At 49.1% G+C, this 15218-nt stretch overlaps 1 protein-coding gene across 3 annotated transcripts in view; it reads left to right on the top strand.

The window, feature by feature from the left end:
• col4a2 (collagen, type IV, alpha 2) overlaps nt 1-15218 on the top strand; it is a 49174-nt gene that overhangs the window by 11372 nt on the left and 22584 nt on the right. For all 3 annotated transcript variants that reach the window (XM_067251197.1, XM_067251215.1, XM_067251204.1), the window contains exon 4: nt 5418-5498. In XM_067251197.1, coding sequence (XP_067107298.1) covers nt 5418-5498 — 81 coding nt within the window. The remainder of the gene's footprint in view (nt 1-5417; nt 5499-15218) is intronic.

The following is a 15218-nucleotide window of genomic DNA, read 5'->3' on the forward strand; positions in this document are numbered from 1 at the left end:
GTACTCGTACCATACGGTTCATGTTGCTGTTTCTAGGAAGTTCAAGATGCACTCCTTCATGCAGAAAGAGACCCAAACACTGATAACAGCCACAACAAAGCCTTAGTGTTTCCTGCTCTGTAATCTTCTGCCTCAAGTCCAGCCAGTTAGCAGGCAGGCACATCGACAAGTAGGTCACAGTGTTCCTCTATCTACAGATGTGAGTGTCATCTATCCTTGGCAACAGCTTACACACACTAAGGACACCTCTCTTGCACACACACAGTAAAGACACCCCCCCCACACACACACACACACACACACAGACGGAGGACACGCCTCACACAAACTGAAGACAGCTTTCACGTACATTCTAGACCCTTTTTTTTCATCAGCCCATGTCAGAGAGGAGAGTCTAACATAGCAGTTCCATGATTAACAATCCGCTGTAATACACACACACAGATGTAGTAGATACAGTTCAGGCGCACACATGCTGACACCGGTATGAAGTGAGATACCACATCTGCTGTAGCCCAACGAAAAGAAAAAAACAGCATGGTCAGAATCGTGCCCCTGTCAAGGCCCTAAAACGGTCGGGTTAATTGTCTGCCAGAGTCGCTCCCTCGAACACACGCGCACGCAGAGCTCACATTCCATCTCATTAAGAGCTCTTTCGGTGGACAGGTCTCTCCATCCCTCGCTCCCGTGTGGGAGACTGCCATTCCTCGGCAGTCTCCCACACGCCTACGTACACGTAGACGCCGGACAAATACACATTCTCGTACACACGCTCGCACCATCAATAGACAGTAAACAAAGTTATGGCTCATGTCATCCGTCGCGGTCCTATGGAGATAAATATACCCATTGACAAGCCAGGCAGCAGCTGTGTCATAGACTAGAAGGACTAAGCCTGGCTCTACTGCAGTGCCGTTAAGTGTATTTACACAGTAATGGTGTGCCTCGACGCTTCACGTCTCTGCTGTGACGAAGACCTCCAGGCATGCAGGGTCCTCCAGAACTAAGATGATTAGTGGGTTCCAGCAAGGGGCTTTCCTTTGGACCAGGGTCAGAGGTCAGGGCACCCCACTGAGTGTTAGCAGCGATGGTGGGGGGGGGGGGGGAGCCCCAGCAGTCAAACCACAGGCCACCGTGTGTGTTATCCACTCAGCCCAAAGTGGTTCACTGGCTTCTGGTTAGTGTGGATACCACAGGTCCTACGACCCTCAGCGGCAGTGATCAGAGCAGCCGTATTTGACATGTCTGCTTCCCCTCGGAGGCCCTACCTGTCTGTGGGCTCCATATGCCCTGAGAGGCTCTAAGGGTGAGGGTGAGTTAGGAGAGGGGAGAGCTGGAGCAGGGGTAAGTTAAGGGGTCCTTTTTTATGTGAAGCCGTCCATTCTTTTTCAATGAATGTAGCCTCACAGCTAGTGGGAGAGTTTACGCGCGACCTTGAGGTGAATATGCATGCAAACCTCGTGTCAACCAATAGGTGTGAAGTGGGCGTTTTCATTTTTTGGGGGTATTTAGAGAAAGCTCTAATGTTCTGTGAATTCTGTATGTGGATGCAGTCTCCCTCAGCTGTACTATAACTGTTTTGAAAGCCCCCCCCAAAAAACGGTCACGTGTAGCAATGATTAACGTGTTAATCAGTGCGTTCATGCGGGAGACGAACAAGCCTGCGCTCGACACCAACAAACGTACACATCTCATGTGAGCATCCCTTTAGGGGTTAGGGGTGAGTTAGGGTAGGGGTGACCAGATGTTCTCTGATCCCCAAGAGCACAGGAGGTGGGTGGGAGGTGACGTGAAGAGCCGAGGCTGTTTCATGTGTGTAAACCGAGAGGCCATCCTAGAGGACCGATCTGTCGTATCCATCACTTCAGGCTGGGGTTACAGACTGATGGCTGTTTACGGTCGCTTCCGTGATGACATCGGGAGGTTGTGACCTGGGAATGCTTGGAAACGTAATAACCGCCGTTTTAAAGACTCTCTTCTTCTTCAAAGTCCGTCACCCACCCACACACACTTTGATCTGGAATTTAAAGATGAGCTGGGCTCTCAGCCGGACACAGGAGATCCACATAGTGCATTTTCAAATATGCAGCGCTCCTCCACCCCCTGCCCTCCCTAGTGGACACGGCTATCTCCATGTAGGCCCTTCCAGCCATACGCGTCTTTATACCTTTTTTAGAAAGCAGACAGAATAATGATCGGTGGAGTTTACATCCAGGGACAGGAAGGGATTCACCAAGGGACATATGGGATGTCCAAGCAAACAGCAGTAAACAGCAGAGCCCAGCTGTGGGTTGCCATGAGTGTGCTGTACTGTATGTCAGCTGTGTGTATATTTGTGTGTGTGTTAAAAGAGAGGACACTCCTAGATTCAGCTTTTCCTACACAACGGTTCTTTCCTCATCTTTCCTCAGATATGGGGTCTGTAGTTAGGCCCGGGTAATGTTGTTGAGTCTGTGGTGTGTAATTTAGTATCTTGAGTTGTGTATAGTTTAGTCTGGCTGATATACAGTGAATGGACCATTGAGATTAGTCACAGTGTTTGTGTGCTTCTGTTTAATGGTTGTGGGATGTGGTTATGGTTTGATATTGACATGTCTGATCCCGGTTGAATGTTAGTTTGTGTGCTTGTGGTGTGCTATAGATATGTCTGCGGTTTTATAAGATCTTAGACCTGGGCCTGAACCCCCACCATGACTCATTGACCACAGTAACCAACCAAAGCATCATCATTTGGACAGGGCTTGTTATGTCTGGACATAGGACCATACTCTGAGTGTTATGTTACTCTCCGACTAACATCTAAACGTCAGGTTTTCAGTTAAGCTCATTGCCTTTCTGTACATATCACACGGGCACAAACACACACAAACAGACACAGCAAATCTTGAAATGAACCAACTACGGAAGATATACTACACTCTCTTGATTGTTATCTTACTGTTATTTAAATGATATTAATTGGTGTGTGTATGTATGTGGGTGGTTAATTACCAGAAGTCTATTCAACCATACATCCTTAAAGACATTCGCTGATAAGATAAAAGTGATATACTGCAGGGTGTGTGTGTATATGTCTCTCTCTGTCAGACTGTGTGTTTGTATGTTGCCTACACAGCAGGATTTACCGTATGGGGCGTATGGGAGTATGTGTGACAGGGAGGGAGGCTTTAGTGCAGTCACACAGGAAGGGAGTACAAGAGTCTACATGGCCTCAGCTTTCTTCATTAAACACAAACATCAATCCACCCCAGACTGGAGACCACCTATAGTTAGAGAAACACACACAAATCTTTTCGGAGAAAATGTAAGGACACAGGAGGCGATGTAGTCTGGTGTCTAATTCTCATTTGATTAGCTTTTGACCTCGCTATCCTGGTTGGAGTTGCGCACACGCAAACACACACACATACATTTCCCTGAGTGTTCTCAGAATGGAGGTAAAGTCATTAGTTTGTCAAGCTTGGAGAAGGTAAAGACTTGTTGTCAGAGAGAATTGTTGTCAGGGAAACAGGATACTGTAACACAATGGCATTGTCTTCAAGTTGAATTCTCATTATCTATTTTGGGCCCGACGGTTAGATCAAGTCTAAATAGATTCCACTCAGCCACCTTATCACGCACATGTCTCTGTTTAGGGGGAATTCTGTTTTGTTCTTTGTGTCTGGCCAGAGGTAAGATGTCCCAGTGTGTGACACGGTGATTCCCTCTCGCTCCTGTAGGGGTGTGTCTCAAATCCTGTGGTGAGGCTTCCCTCCCTTTTTTTCCTTTCCAGTATGGAGATGCTCCCACTGACCCCTGGCTGTCCTGCACCCTAGACTAACACTATAGGCCTGGACCACCGGGGATAAAGCAAGCCCCCCTAACCAGAGTAGACAGAATACACTCTAGACCAGAGGAGATGTCAAGCCCCCTAACCAGAGGAGATGTCAAACACCCTAGACTGCTAGGATGCAGGACTCAAGTTTGCTCTGTAAAACAATGGCTGTAGTTAAGCTCCCTGGCGATGACACCTATCTGGTCATCTCTGTGTCTCAACTTCGAACAGAAGCAGTTAACACAGCCGCGCTCGGGCAGACGGATAGCGACGATCAAATAGAGCTGAGGGGGAAACTGAGCCTAATGCATTCCACAGAGCTGAGGGGAAGAGGGCCTTTGTGTCGGAGAGATAGGGGACCAAGAAAGGACAGTCTGGCAGGGGAGACTGAGGGTCTTTGTCTTACTGCCGGGGGGGGGGGGGGGTGTCTCAATATGCCCTTACTGGAGGGAGGGTCTCAATGTGGCCTTTGTCAGACCCCAGGCCTTAGGCAGTGGAAGAGAAGAGGGATGGGAGAGGGAGGAGAGAGAGAGAGAATTCCTCTGGTACATGCCTCTGTCCTGTGGCATTGGTAGTCCATTTTGGGAGTTTCATTATGAAGTGGGAGCAGGGAGAGGGGGGGGGAGTCCGTCAGGGAGGGGGGGGGGGGGTCCCACAGCGAGGGAGGACCCCTGTCAGACTGTTGATGTGTAAGCTGCCTGTGGTATGACTGTGTAGGAGGGGCACGTGGGCACGGAAAGTCCAGTGACGTCTTGAGATAAGACTCCAGCCGTGAAGATGGCACACACACTAACACAGAAACACATTTTTCATACACAAGCACGCAGTGTGTCCATACTCACTGAGAGGCCTGTTCTGGGCAGTACATTGTTTTCTGAGAGGGAACTTGGGAGTGTGTTGAATTGTGTATACGAGCTTCTGCTCTCTCATCATTACTATTCTCTCTCAGGCTCTGAGTTGGAAACCTTTAGGATCGTTGACTCACTAATGAGGTGTGAATCATAATGTGGATTTGTGGAGATTGCGCTCATTCATATGTCGACAGAGAGAGAGAGAGACTACTGATGCAGTGTGCACGCTATTGGTGGTCACAGCCTCAGGCTCGGTCTCAGAGATCACGGTTTGCATGTCCAGCGACTGTATGGTAATGGGAATATCTACTTATGGATATTGCGTGTGTGAGTAGCTCTGTGTGTTGTTGTGGAGGATGTGTCGACCGCCTGTGGCTGTCCAGATGAATGGGCTCGTGTTCAAACAGCTAATTGACATGCAGTGTTTCTGGTATGAAGGCCCACAGTCGATGCCAGTGGTTCCCAGTGTGTTTCACGTCTGTGTTTCGTCCGTCCGGATGTCTGAGGAGTATTTGGAGTCTAGCATGAGTCAGACCGACCACATCAGAACAACCGATAACCAGACAAACAAAGTCCCCATACACACACGTAAAGACAGACTCACACATCCAGTACTCACACACACACACACACACACACAGAAAGATAAACACACAACTATTCATACAACCAATCATCTTGTCAAGCAACGAGCCGATTAGTCATGAAGCCCATGTTTTGATCTCTGGCCTGGTGTTGCTGCTGTGTTTCAGGGCGGTGAGAAGCACAGCGGCCCTTGTGGAGGGAGGGACTGCAGCGGAGGGTGCAAATGCTTCCCGGAGAAGGGCGCCAGGGTAAGTCACTTTTTTCTTTCCCACACCCACACCCCCCTCTGCCTCTGTAGCCTCTGTACCCCAGTCTCTATCCCCTGCAACCTCAACCTCAGGTACCAGAACAACTCTCTCCCATTTGGCTCTCTCGGGAGACTACAGCACCACAACAATGCAATGCGACATCGTCAGCGCCATGACGGGTTTTGGGCTCTCTCCCCCTTGACCCTCTTGGTGGTGAAACTGGAGAAATGAACACCGGGAGGATGAAAGAGGACAGGTTGTGTGTTTTTCGGGGGGTGGGGAGCGGTTGAGAAGAAGAAGAGAGAGGGAACAAGGAAGGGAAAGGAAGGACGGAGGGAGGAAGAACGGAGAAGTAGAGGGAAAAGAAACGGTGCGTGACACGTAAACCAAAAGAAGCCAGAGAGAGAACAGATAGATAGACGTGTACAGTGAGCTAACGGCCCTTCAGGGAGCCAGAGTGACCCCCACGCCCAGCTGGTGGGGGAGGGCTCAGGCCCCAGGGAACCACCACCACCACCCGCATGCGGGCAGAGTGAAGCCTGAGTGATGTTCAGGGGGGAGGGGAAAGGAACAGCAAAGCACAAGGCCTCTCCGGCTCTGAGGTTTTACAATCTTCTCCACCTCTGACCTACGCACCCGCTGCGTTGACAGGAAACCATAAGCGAAGGAGTCGAGAGGGAAATGGAAGGGGAGCGAGGGGAGGAGAGGAAGTCCATTCCCTCGCATTCCAGAGGATGCTTAGACTATGGGAGAGAGAGGTCAGACATTCAGCTGGGCTTCCTCTCTCTCCTGATTGTTCTCTGAAGCATTATAATGTCAGGGCCAAGGTTGTGAGAGGCTTTCTCTCTCTCTCTCTCTCTCTCTCTCTCTCTGTCTCTCTCTCTCTCTTATCTCTCTCTGTATCTCTCTGTATCTCTCTGTCTTTTTTTCTTTCAGTCTTTCTCTCTCCAGCACCTTGGCACTTGGGCATGTTTGTTACCCTGACCCTTGTTTCAACAAACAAAGGGAAATTGAAACATCCTCTCCTTCACCCCTCCTCCGTCTTCCTCATCCTCTTCATCCTCACTCCATCACAGTCACTGCCTATTTACACGATAAAATCCAGTAGAATGCTGTGATACAAACACTACTTCTTAGTTTCATGTTTTTGTCCCGAGAGTCTACAGTCTGTCCTGGAAGTTTTACTGCTTACATATTGTAGCAGTAAATTCCGTCTGTCCTATGAGTCTTTGGCGATATCTATTGAACCGACCCTACATCTTGGTGTCACTTCCCGCTACCTCCATCTCCCCATCTATCTCTTCCCTCTGTTTTGTGCTCTTGACGATAAGATGCAAGAGTGGATTCATCCAGATGTCTGTCCTCCATCTCTTCCTCTTTTTCCTTCCCTCCATCTCTCTCCTTGTCTCTGTCTCCCTCTCTCCATTTCCCCCTCCTAGGAATACCATTCCATAACCAGCATACGCTGCTTAGACTCATATATATCCGCAGATCTTTCTCAGGACCTCGACTTGGCCCGACTCAGACCCCGACACACACACACACACACTCACAGCTGTGCTGATTGGATGACATTCAAATTTGTGGTTTGCTTGCAATCGTTCATACCAACCTCTCCAGAGGGGTGACCGTTGGTTGATTTGCGGTCACACGTTGTTCCATGTTTATAAGATTCAGACATATTATGGATGTGCCTGGGCGAGGCTGGAGCCGATGAGGGGTGTCACCTCCATCTGTCACTGGAGCTGATCCATCAGTCTGACATCTGTGTTGAAATACAGCTGTCTCCCGCTCAGTTCTGGAGACTCGCAATGATCTTCCCTTCCACGGCGTGTTATTCGGACTCAATGTAAGTTGGACCCAGAAAGATCTGGTGAGATCCGGAGAGGAAAAAGGGAAGCAGAGGGACAGAAGAGAGATGCAGATACAAAAACCGAGACGCCGAGAAAGATCTTGAAACAAAGACAACACAGACGGAGAGAGAGACAGGCGGTTTTTGCGATCGAGGAAGAATGGAGTTTATTGTGTGTGCATGAGTTGAGTTCCGTAGATGCTCAAATTGGGGGCTGGAGAGGCCGTCTGGCAGTCCACATCTTCTGCGCCCTGCCACCACCCACATCCCTGGCACCACCGCAAGTGTTTAGACTTTGGAGGCAAAAGACAAATATCACACTCCTCTCTTCTCCTCTGCTATCCGCTCCGCTTGTCCAATCTTTTTTCCTCTCGGTTCCAACTTCTCCCTATCCACTCCTCTTCATCTTCTCTCCCAGTTCACAGGAATAGGAAGGGGCTGATATGAAGAGCTATCAGGAGTTGACCTCTTCACCTCGCCTCCCTCTCATGAGGAGAGAGAGAGAGACAAACGGGTGAAGCACAAGAGAGTCAGAGATACTCTCCTAGGGAGAGAGGAAGAAACAGGTGGCGCTACCATGCTGCCGCTCTCGTCTAATGTAGCTGTCAAATGGCTGACGCGCGCGTAGATTTCACAACGTTTTCCAGAGTAGTCATCGTAAGTGAAATGTAAGGAGGTTATCAGGGGGAAGAGAAGTCCTCCTCCATATGGCCTCTTTATCTGTGATTTCTTACTTCATGTCATTTATTCAGAAACAACAAGTCGAATGAAGACAATCGGTCCATCAAGTACTGTTATTTTATGCGGCAAAATCACTTCTATGTAAATCTCACATAAATGTTCAGGTTGTTTGCCGTGTGAGAAGATACTTCACTCATGTCTTCTGCATACAATTACCTTGGGACACCACATGATTCTTTAATATTACAAAATGTATAACTAACCAGAGCGTTAGATCCTACCCAGGAGCAGTTCCAAGTTGGCCAGACAAAGAAACAGAAGGACAGTCAAATGGACAGAAGTATTGAAAATACTAGATCAGTTTTTGGAAAAGATAAGTTTATTCCCCACTTCCTCCTGGAAAAAGCTGCTTTAGATGTGGAACAAGAAGTGACACGCGTCAGAGGAAGTGGAGCACAATGACGATCCGCGTATCTTTTCTAGAAAGACAGTGACGCTTTTGTGTGGGAACAGAAATCGTTTGTGTTTGCCTTCTATAAATGGTGTGATTTCCTTGTTCCATGAAAACAAGACCAAATATACCTTCAGAAGTCCCCTCCTCGTCATGGACCATCCTGTCTCCATGGGGACAGGATAACGGAACAGTCTGGAATGTGGGGGTCCGGCCCTCTGAGAACACAGTTCTATTTACAGTATGGTTCTGGGGACGGCGGCGGGGGGAGGGGGGGGGGGGGGTCCTTACACTGTCTGTCCGTACATTTGTCTGTACAAATGTACAGACAGACCCCTCCGCGCAGACGGTCTCGACACCATTTTGACTGCCTCATCCGAGACGGGGCAGACATTTCTGCGTGGGCAAGCACAAGTTGTGAAATGAAACATTCCTCGGTGAAGAGGGCTTCAGACAGACAGCATGCAGCTGTGTGTGTGCGCGTGCACGGCCCACAACCCACCCGCGTCTTATTAGCGTGTCAAGTCCTTAAAAGCTGTGCTCTGTAACCAAGGCAACAGCCAGAAGGGGGGGGGAAAACACTGCCACCAACCGTTAGCGAGGGTCAGGGGGCTGTGGAGTTCCAGCGGTGACCCGGTCCTGTAAGACCCTCGCTCCGACTGGGAGCAGCCAGGCGGGGAGAGACTCCTAACCGGCCTATTAACTGCTCGCACCTCCGCATTCCTCAAGAGGGCTGTGGATCCTAAACCCCTCTGCATTCAAAGAGATCTGGCGCGTGGTCCCACCCTTTTGCGCGTAGCCCGCAACACACAAAGCGACGCATTCTAACACACAATTCCCCCCCAATGGACATCACAAGATCGTCTCCTTGGAGGGTCAAAAGGAACTCTTTTTCTTCTTCGTTCTCTCCTCGCCAAAGCAGCCCGTGACCCTCCAGCCGGCGCCATCTTTAACAGGCTGTCAGGGGGCCTCAACCTCACCACATGTAAAGATGCTGGAGCCTGTTGGACAAGGGAGCTTTGTTACCCTGAGACAGAGGAACATCTCTTAAAGGGTGCTGAGAGACACACACACACACACATAATTATGTCTGCCACTGCCCAAACTGTAGCAGCAGCAGCAGCACATCATAGCAACCATGGCCTGTGTGAAGCTGCTACAAGAGAATCCCCCCCCCCCCCCCCCCCCCGCCCCTCGCTCAGAACCACGATGACCCTCCGCACGGATCCAGTAGAGCTCGTTAGGAGTTGCATTGATACAAGCCATCAAATCAAATCATTTATTTGTATAGCCCTTTTTACACCCAAGCATGTCACCGAGGGGTTCACATACGCCCATAGAACTGCCCCTCAACCAGCCTAAACCCTCAAGGAAGACAAGGAAAAACTCCCAGAAAAACTCACTACAGGAGAAAAAATTGAAAAACCCTTGGGAGGAGCAATTCAGTGAGGGATCCCCTCCTCCAGAGACGGTTGGTGAGAGAGAGGAGCAGAACACAGGCTAAACATAGTCATACAGCAGGGAGGTGTCAATGGGTTTTGAAACACCAAAATCCCTTGTTCAACTTGGTAGATGTAGGAAGGGAAACTCGCTGTTGCCCGTCATGGAGACTGGTTTCCGGTTGGCGACCAGGTCCAGCGTTGGCAGACCGACGACCAGGCAGGTGCTGACAGCTCAAACCCCCCACACCACAGGGGATGTGTGGAGGGGGGAGAGAGAATGGAGAGCAGGGATTAGAGAATGCCAGGAGCAGCTAACAGTTACAATCTTATTTAGAATGAGATCCCCACAGGTCAAGTGTGGACTAGTGCAGCAATTTAGCAGAGCAAAAAAGGGTATTTGATGCAGCCCCACACACCAAGACAGCGACAGCCCCCCTCGGTTGGAACACGAAAGCTGTTCCAGGGGAAAGAACTCTAAAATAAGTTATATTTATATAATAAGGGTGAGAATGCCCCGTCCCCCGTTGTCACCAACTAGTAACGGAAACTATAACAATAACAATATGCAGGAACAGGTTTACTTTATTTGTAAAATCTAGATGTTACAAAGAAAGTACATAGAAAGTACATACACACACTTACATTTAACGGTTATAGAATTGACTAAACAAGAAACGTTTTTAAGTTACGTTTTTGCAGTTTTTTTCTTAATTTTGGGAACCACCAGATAGCCGGCATCTTGAGATCTAAGTGTCCTTGCGGGGCGATAGGGTGCAAGGAGACCAGAGAGGTACGGTGGTGCCAATCCATGCAGAGATTTGTAGGTTAGTAATAGAACTTTGAAATCAGCCCTGGCTTGGATAGGGAGCCAGTGTAAAGAGACGAGAGTAGATGTTATGTGATCATACTTTCTGGTTCTAGTCAATAGTCTAGCAGCAGCATTTTGCACCCGCTGTACATTTTTTAAGTAGGTAATTGGGAGGCCAGAGAACAACACGTTAGTTGTTCATAGTAGCCATAGTAGCAGGGTGTGTCCTTGTTTAATATCTACTTAAAGATTTGTATCAATAGGCTGACGCTGTTTATGCTGCTTTGGGACAGATCAAATGCCCAGCACTTTCTCCTTCTCTCCACCTGTATCTGTCTATCACAAACCAGGTCCACATGTAGTCCAGAACTGTCTCCGGAGGCCTGGAATGGCATCCCGGAGCAGCTCACCCTTTCCCGTCCCGTCCTCCCTCCCTCCTATGACATCATTTCTCCCCTGTCAATACCTATTGTCGTCCACTCCTCTGTTTTTCTCCTTAGAGAGACTCATTTTGTCAGTCAGACAGACACACTCACAAACATCCTCTCTCTCTCTCACACACACACACACACACACACATACACACACACGTGTATGCATTGTTGTGCACACACATACACAGACTAAGTGAGCCTCCCATTCTGTCCGGGGGTAGTCAAGGTCTTATTTGACCCTAATCTTCTAGTATGTGTGTTACAATAGTCTCTTACTGTGTTGCAGTGCACCTTGGGCAGTAGTGTTCAGCAGGTAGGCACGGTAGTTGCTGTTCACAACGGCAGTGCCATGTGTTTCCAATCAGGCCTTGCCTTCGGAGCAGTCTACAGCTGCAGAGGAAGTGATTAGGGCATTCAATACTCCCTTCAGAGAGAGAGAGAGAGAGAGAGAGAGAGAGAGAGAGAGAGAGAGAGAGAGAGAGAGAGAGAGAGAGAGAGAGAGAGAGAGAGAGAGAGAGAGAGAGAGAGAGAGAGAGAGAGAGAGAGAGAGAGAGAGAGAGAGAGAGAGAGAGAGAGAGAGAGAGAGAAGGCACAGAAGCATTGCAGATAGACTGTCATGAGACTACCAAAATATAAGTCTATGGTCAAACCATAAGATATTCAGCAGTGTTTATGTTGAGATTCAGGTCACATCTAGACCAGCTTTAGTCCAGGCCAGGTTCAGACCAGGCCAGGTTCAGACCAGGCCAGGTTTAGACCAGGCAAGGTTCAGGCAAGGCCAGGTTTAGACTAGGCCAGGTTCAGACCAGTCCAGGTTTAGACCAGGCCAGGTTTAGACCAGGCCAGGTTTAGACCTGATTTAGACCAGGATTAGACCAGGTTGAGAAGACTTGCCTTGACTGAGCTCTGTGATATCTCAGAGAGGCCATACATTCATTATAATCTGCATTTGCTTGGCACCCTGCCCTGATTGGCTGATCCATGTGGTGTGCAACGCTGCAGGAATGCTTGCCACAGATGGTGTAGGCGTGGCCTGCATCCCACCGTGGGAAACCACTGGGCGTTCTGGAACCAAGACACCAGGGTCATTCCAGGATTCTGATTGTCCAGTTGGATGAGTTGGCCAGGGACTGGTCACAGTGGATTAGATCTCCCGTCATTACTATAATCTGATTAATGTGAGGTTTCTCGTCCCGCTACTGCTGTCGATGCTGTTTTCACTTGTTATTCGCCCATTAACTTAAACAGCTCTTACATTAAAGCAAATAGAGGAGGGGGGAGGGTCATAACATTTAAATTGTCTGACCCTTTCACCAGATTGAGATCAGCATCTCAACTATGTGTGAATAATTCTATGTGAATGCATAGATAATCCAGTCTCCAATCTTCCAGTGTGAACTTTCGTCTCAAGTCCTTTATAAAGTACCAGTCAGTTCCTTACAGTCCATTTAATAGATGTAAGTCTATACTCGGGGGTGCCCTGGTCAAAGTAGCTAATGGATGTCTAATGGACATGCACAAACAGAAGGAGATGAGGCCATTGGTTCCGAGCAGTTTGGCAGGGTGTGAGCTGTTATAAACTCCAAATGGTAATAAGTAATGGTATATTGGGTTTTAGAAAACACACTTTCAAGATCCCCTTACACACACAGACTGCAGCTGGGTCCTGCTCTCACGCACACATGACTCAAGCTCAGACCCTAGAAGTGTCATTCTTGCAGTGTGAGGCAATCGCACAGGTGTGGGGCCCCCAAGACCTCTGGGATACTGGAGGTCTAAACTGTTCTGTTCTCAGCCTAGGAACCCCCTGAGTTTTGAGGCTCAACACATACACCCACACACACTCATTTCTCCATCCTTCTCTCCACTCTCTGTAGACCCTCAGTGTTAGGCCAGAGACACGTTTGTCTGGGTGCACGTGCTCTCCCGAGTATATATGATGTATCTGGAGATATTAGCTCCAGTCTAAACACATTAGGGCCAATGTAAACCTTAAACCCGAAGCCCAAGGAAGAGTGGATGATGAGAGATGGATAGAGAAAGAAAGAGGGTGAGGGAGGGAGGGAGCGAGGGGGGAGAAAGATACAGGGAAAATTCGAGAGGGGAAAGTGGCAGACTAAAGCAACGCAAAGCTATCCTGTAGAAGAGAGACTGAGAAACCAAGAAGGAAAAATAAACCGTAAAAGACCCATGTCTGTCTGCTCACCGTCCCCCCCCCCATTGGCACACCCCTTCTTCCATACCCCTCTCCTGTCTCTCAGCCCTCCTGTGTCTACTAGGGATCCCGTCTTAACATTCAGATGTATTTATTTAGTTTTCTCAGAAATCCCATCGCGGGTTTTCATAACTGGGCCTTGGATCCAGGTCAGAAGAAGGGAAGCGGATCAAGCCCGTGTCTAAACACGTTCTCCTATCTGAACATCACCTCTGCCCCCCCCCCCCCCCCGCCGCCCCTCCCTCTCCAGGCGACGGGTGGGAGCCACTCATACCGACTGGGACAAGGACTGAAACCGCTGGTTCATACACACAGCCATGTTGGTATGTACACAGCCATGTGTACAGTCCGTCTATGAGTGTAGGCTCGTATGGAAGGGACGAAGCTGTCCCAGCCCTCCACACAACGACATTCCAATTTGGTTTGTATAGCCTTTGTTACAGGTAATGTCCCACATCCATGTGACATATCCAACACCACATGTGTTTTGGTGTTAAAGATCTGTGTGTGTGTGTGTGTGTGCATGTCATAGAGAGCTTCACCCCTGTGTGATGTTGTCAGTGCTTTGTGGCATCTATAAGACACCAACAGGCAATGGCACACTCTCCCAGGCAGTGAACTATCCCTCTGTATTCTCCCTACTTTACTCCCTACTGTTTAGACTTCTGTGTCTGTGCGTGTATTTGTGTGTGTGTGTGTGTGCGCATGAGCATGTGTGTGTGGCATAAGCAGATACTGTATATCCAGGCAGAAGGGACAGGATTGTTAACATTGTAAATGATGACAGCAGGCCGACCTGATGCTAAGTAAATACAGGATGGAATAAATAGCTCAGACTTATGTGGGAGAACTTGTAACAGTGTGTGTGTTTGTGTTTGTGTGCGTGTGTGTGTGTCACTGTTTCCCAAGGACCGGGGAAATGTTATAGCAAGGCTCAGTCATAAACTAAATAATATCTCAAGGTCCTCAGGGAAAGACACTATAACACCGGAAAACAAAGCTAATGTAGATTCAAGCAGACAGACAGATTGGAACAGGACAGACATCAGAGAGGCAGACTGGAGCAGGACAGACATCAGAGAGGCAGACTGGAGCAGGACAGACATCAGAGAGGCAGACTGGAGCAGGATAGACATCAGAGAGGCAGACTGGAGCAGGATAGACACCAGAGAGGCAGACTGGAGCAGGACAGACAGAGAGGCAGACTGGACCAGGACAGACATCAGAGAGGCAGACTGGAGCAGGACAGACATCAGAGAGGCAGACTGAAGCAGGACAGACATCAGAGAGGCAGACTGAAGCAGGACAGACATTCAAGAGGCAGACTGGAGCAGGACAGACATCCAAGAGGCAGACTGGAGCAGGACAGACATCAGACAGGCAGACTGGAGCAGGACAGACATCAAACAGACAGACATTGGTTGTTTGGTGGTTTTGCCTCAGAGGTCAGGGGTCAGGGTTGTGGTCTGTGTTTTCCCATGGCGCGCTGTCTGGATCGTTCCAGAACCGTCTGTCCCTGAAGAGACGTCCAGTCCCAGAACAGATTCCTATTAGACATGGGTTGATAGAGCTGTCCCCTGCTTTAATCTAGGGCACCCGCGCGCACACACACACACACAGGCTAAGAGATGCAGGTTTCTGTCCTGAGAGGGCTGAGTTCAGGCTGAGTTCAGGCTGAGTTCAAGCCCGCGAGGTGTGTCTGGTCCTGCTCTAACCAGGAGGCGGGGCCTCAGCACTTCACCCAGAAATGTGTCACTTCACTTACCTCAGTATCTAAACCTGGCCATGGCTCCGCCCCAGCACACACACACACATACAGCCAGCCTGTCTTTTGCTT

Source organism: Osmerus mordax, chromosome 2 (assembly GCF_038355195.1).
Source record: "Osmerus mordax isolate fOsmMor3 chromosome 2, fOsmMor3.pri, whole genome shotgun sequence".
Lineage (NCBI taxonomy): Eukaryota > Metazoa > Chordata > Actinopteri > Osmeriformes > Osmeridae > Osmerus > Osmerus mordax.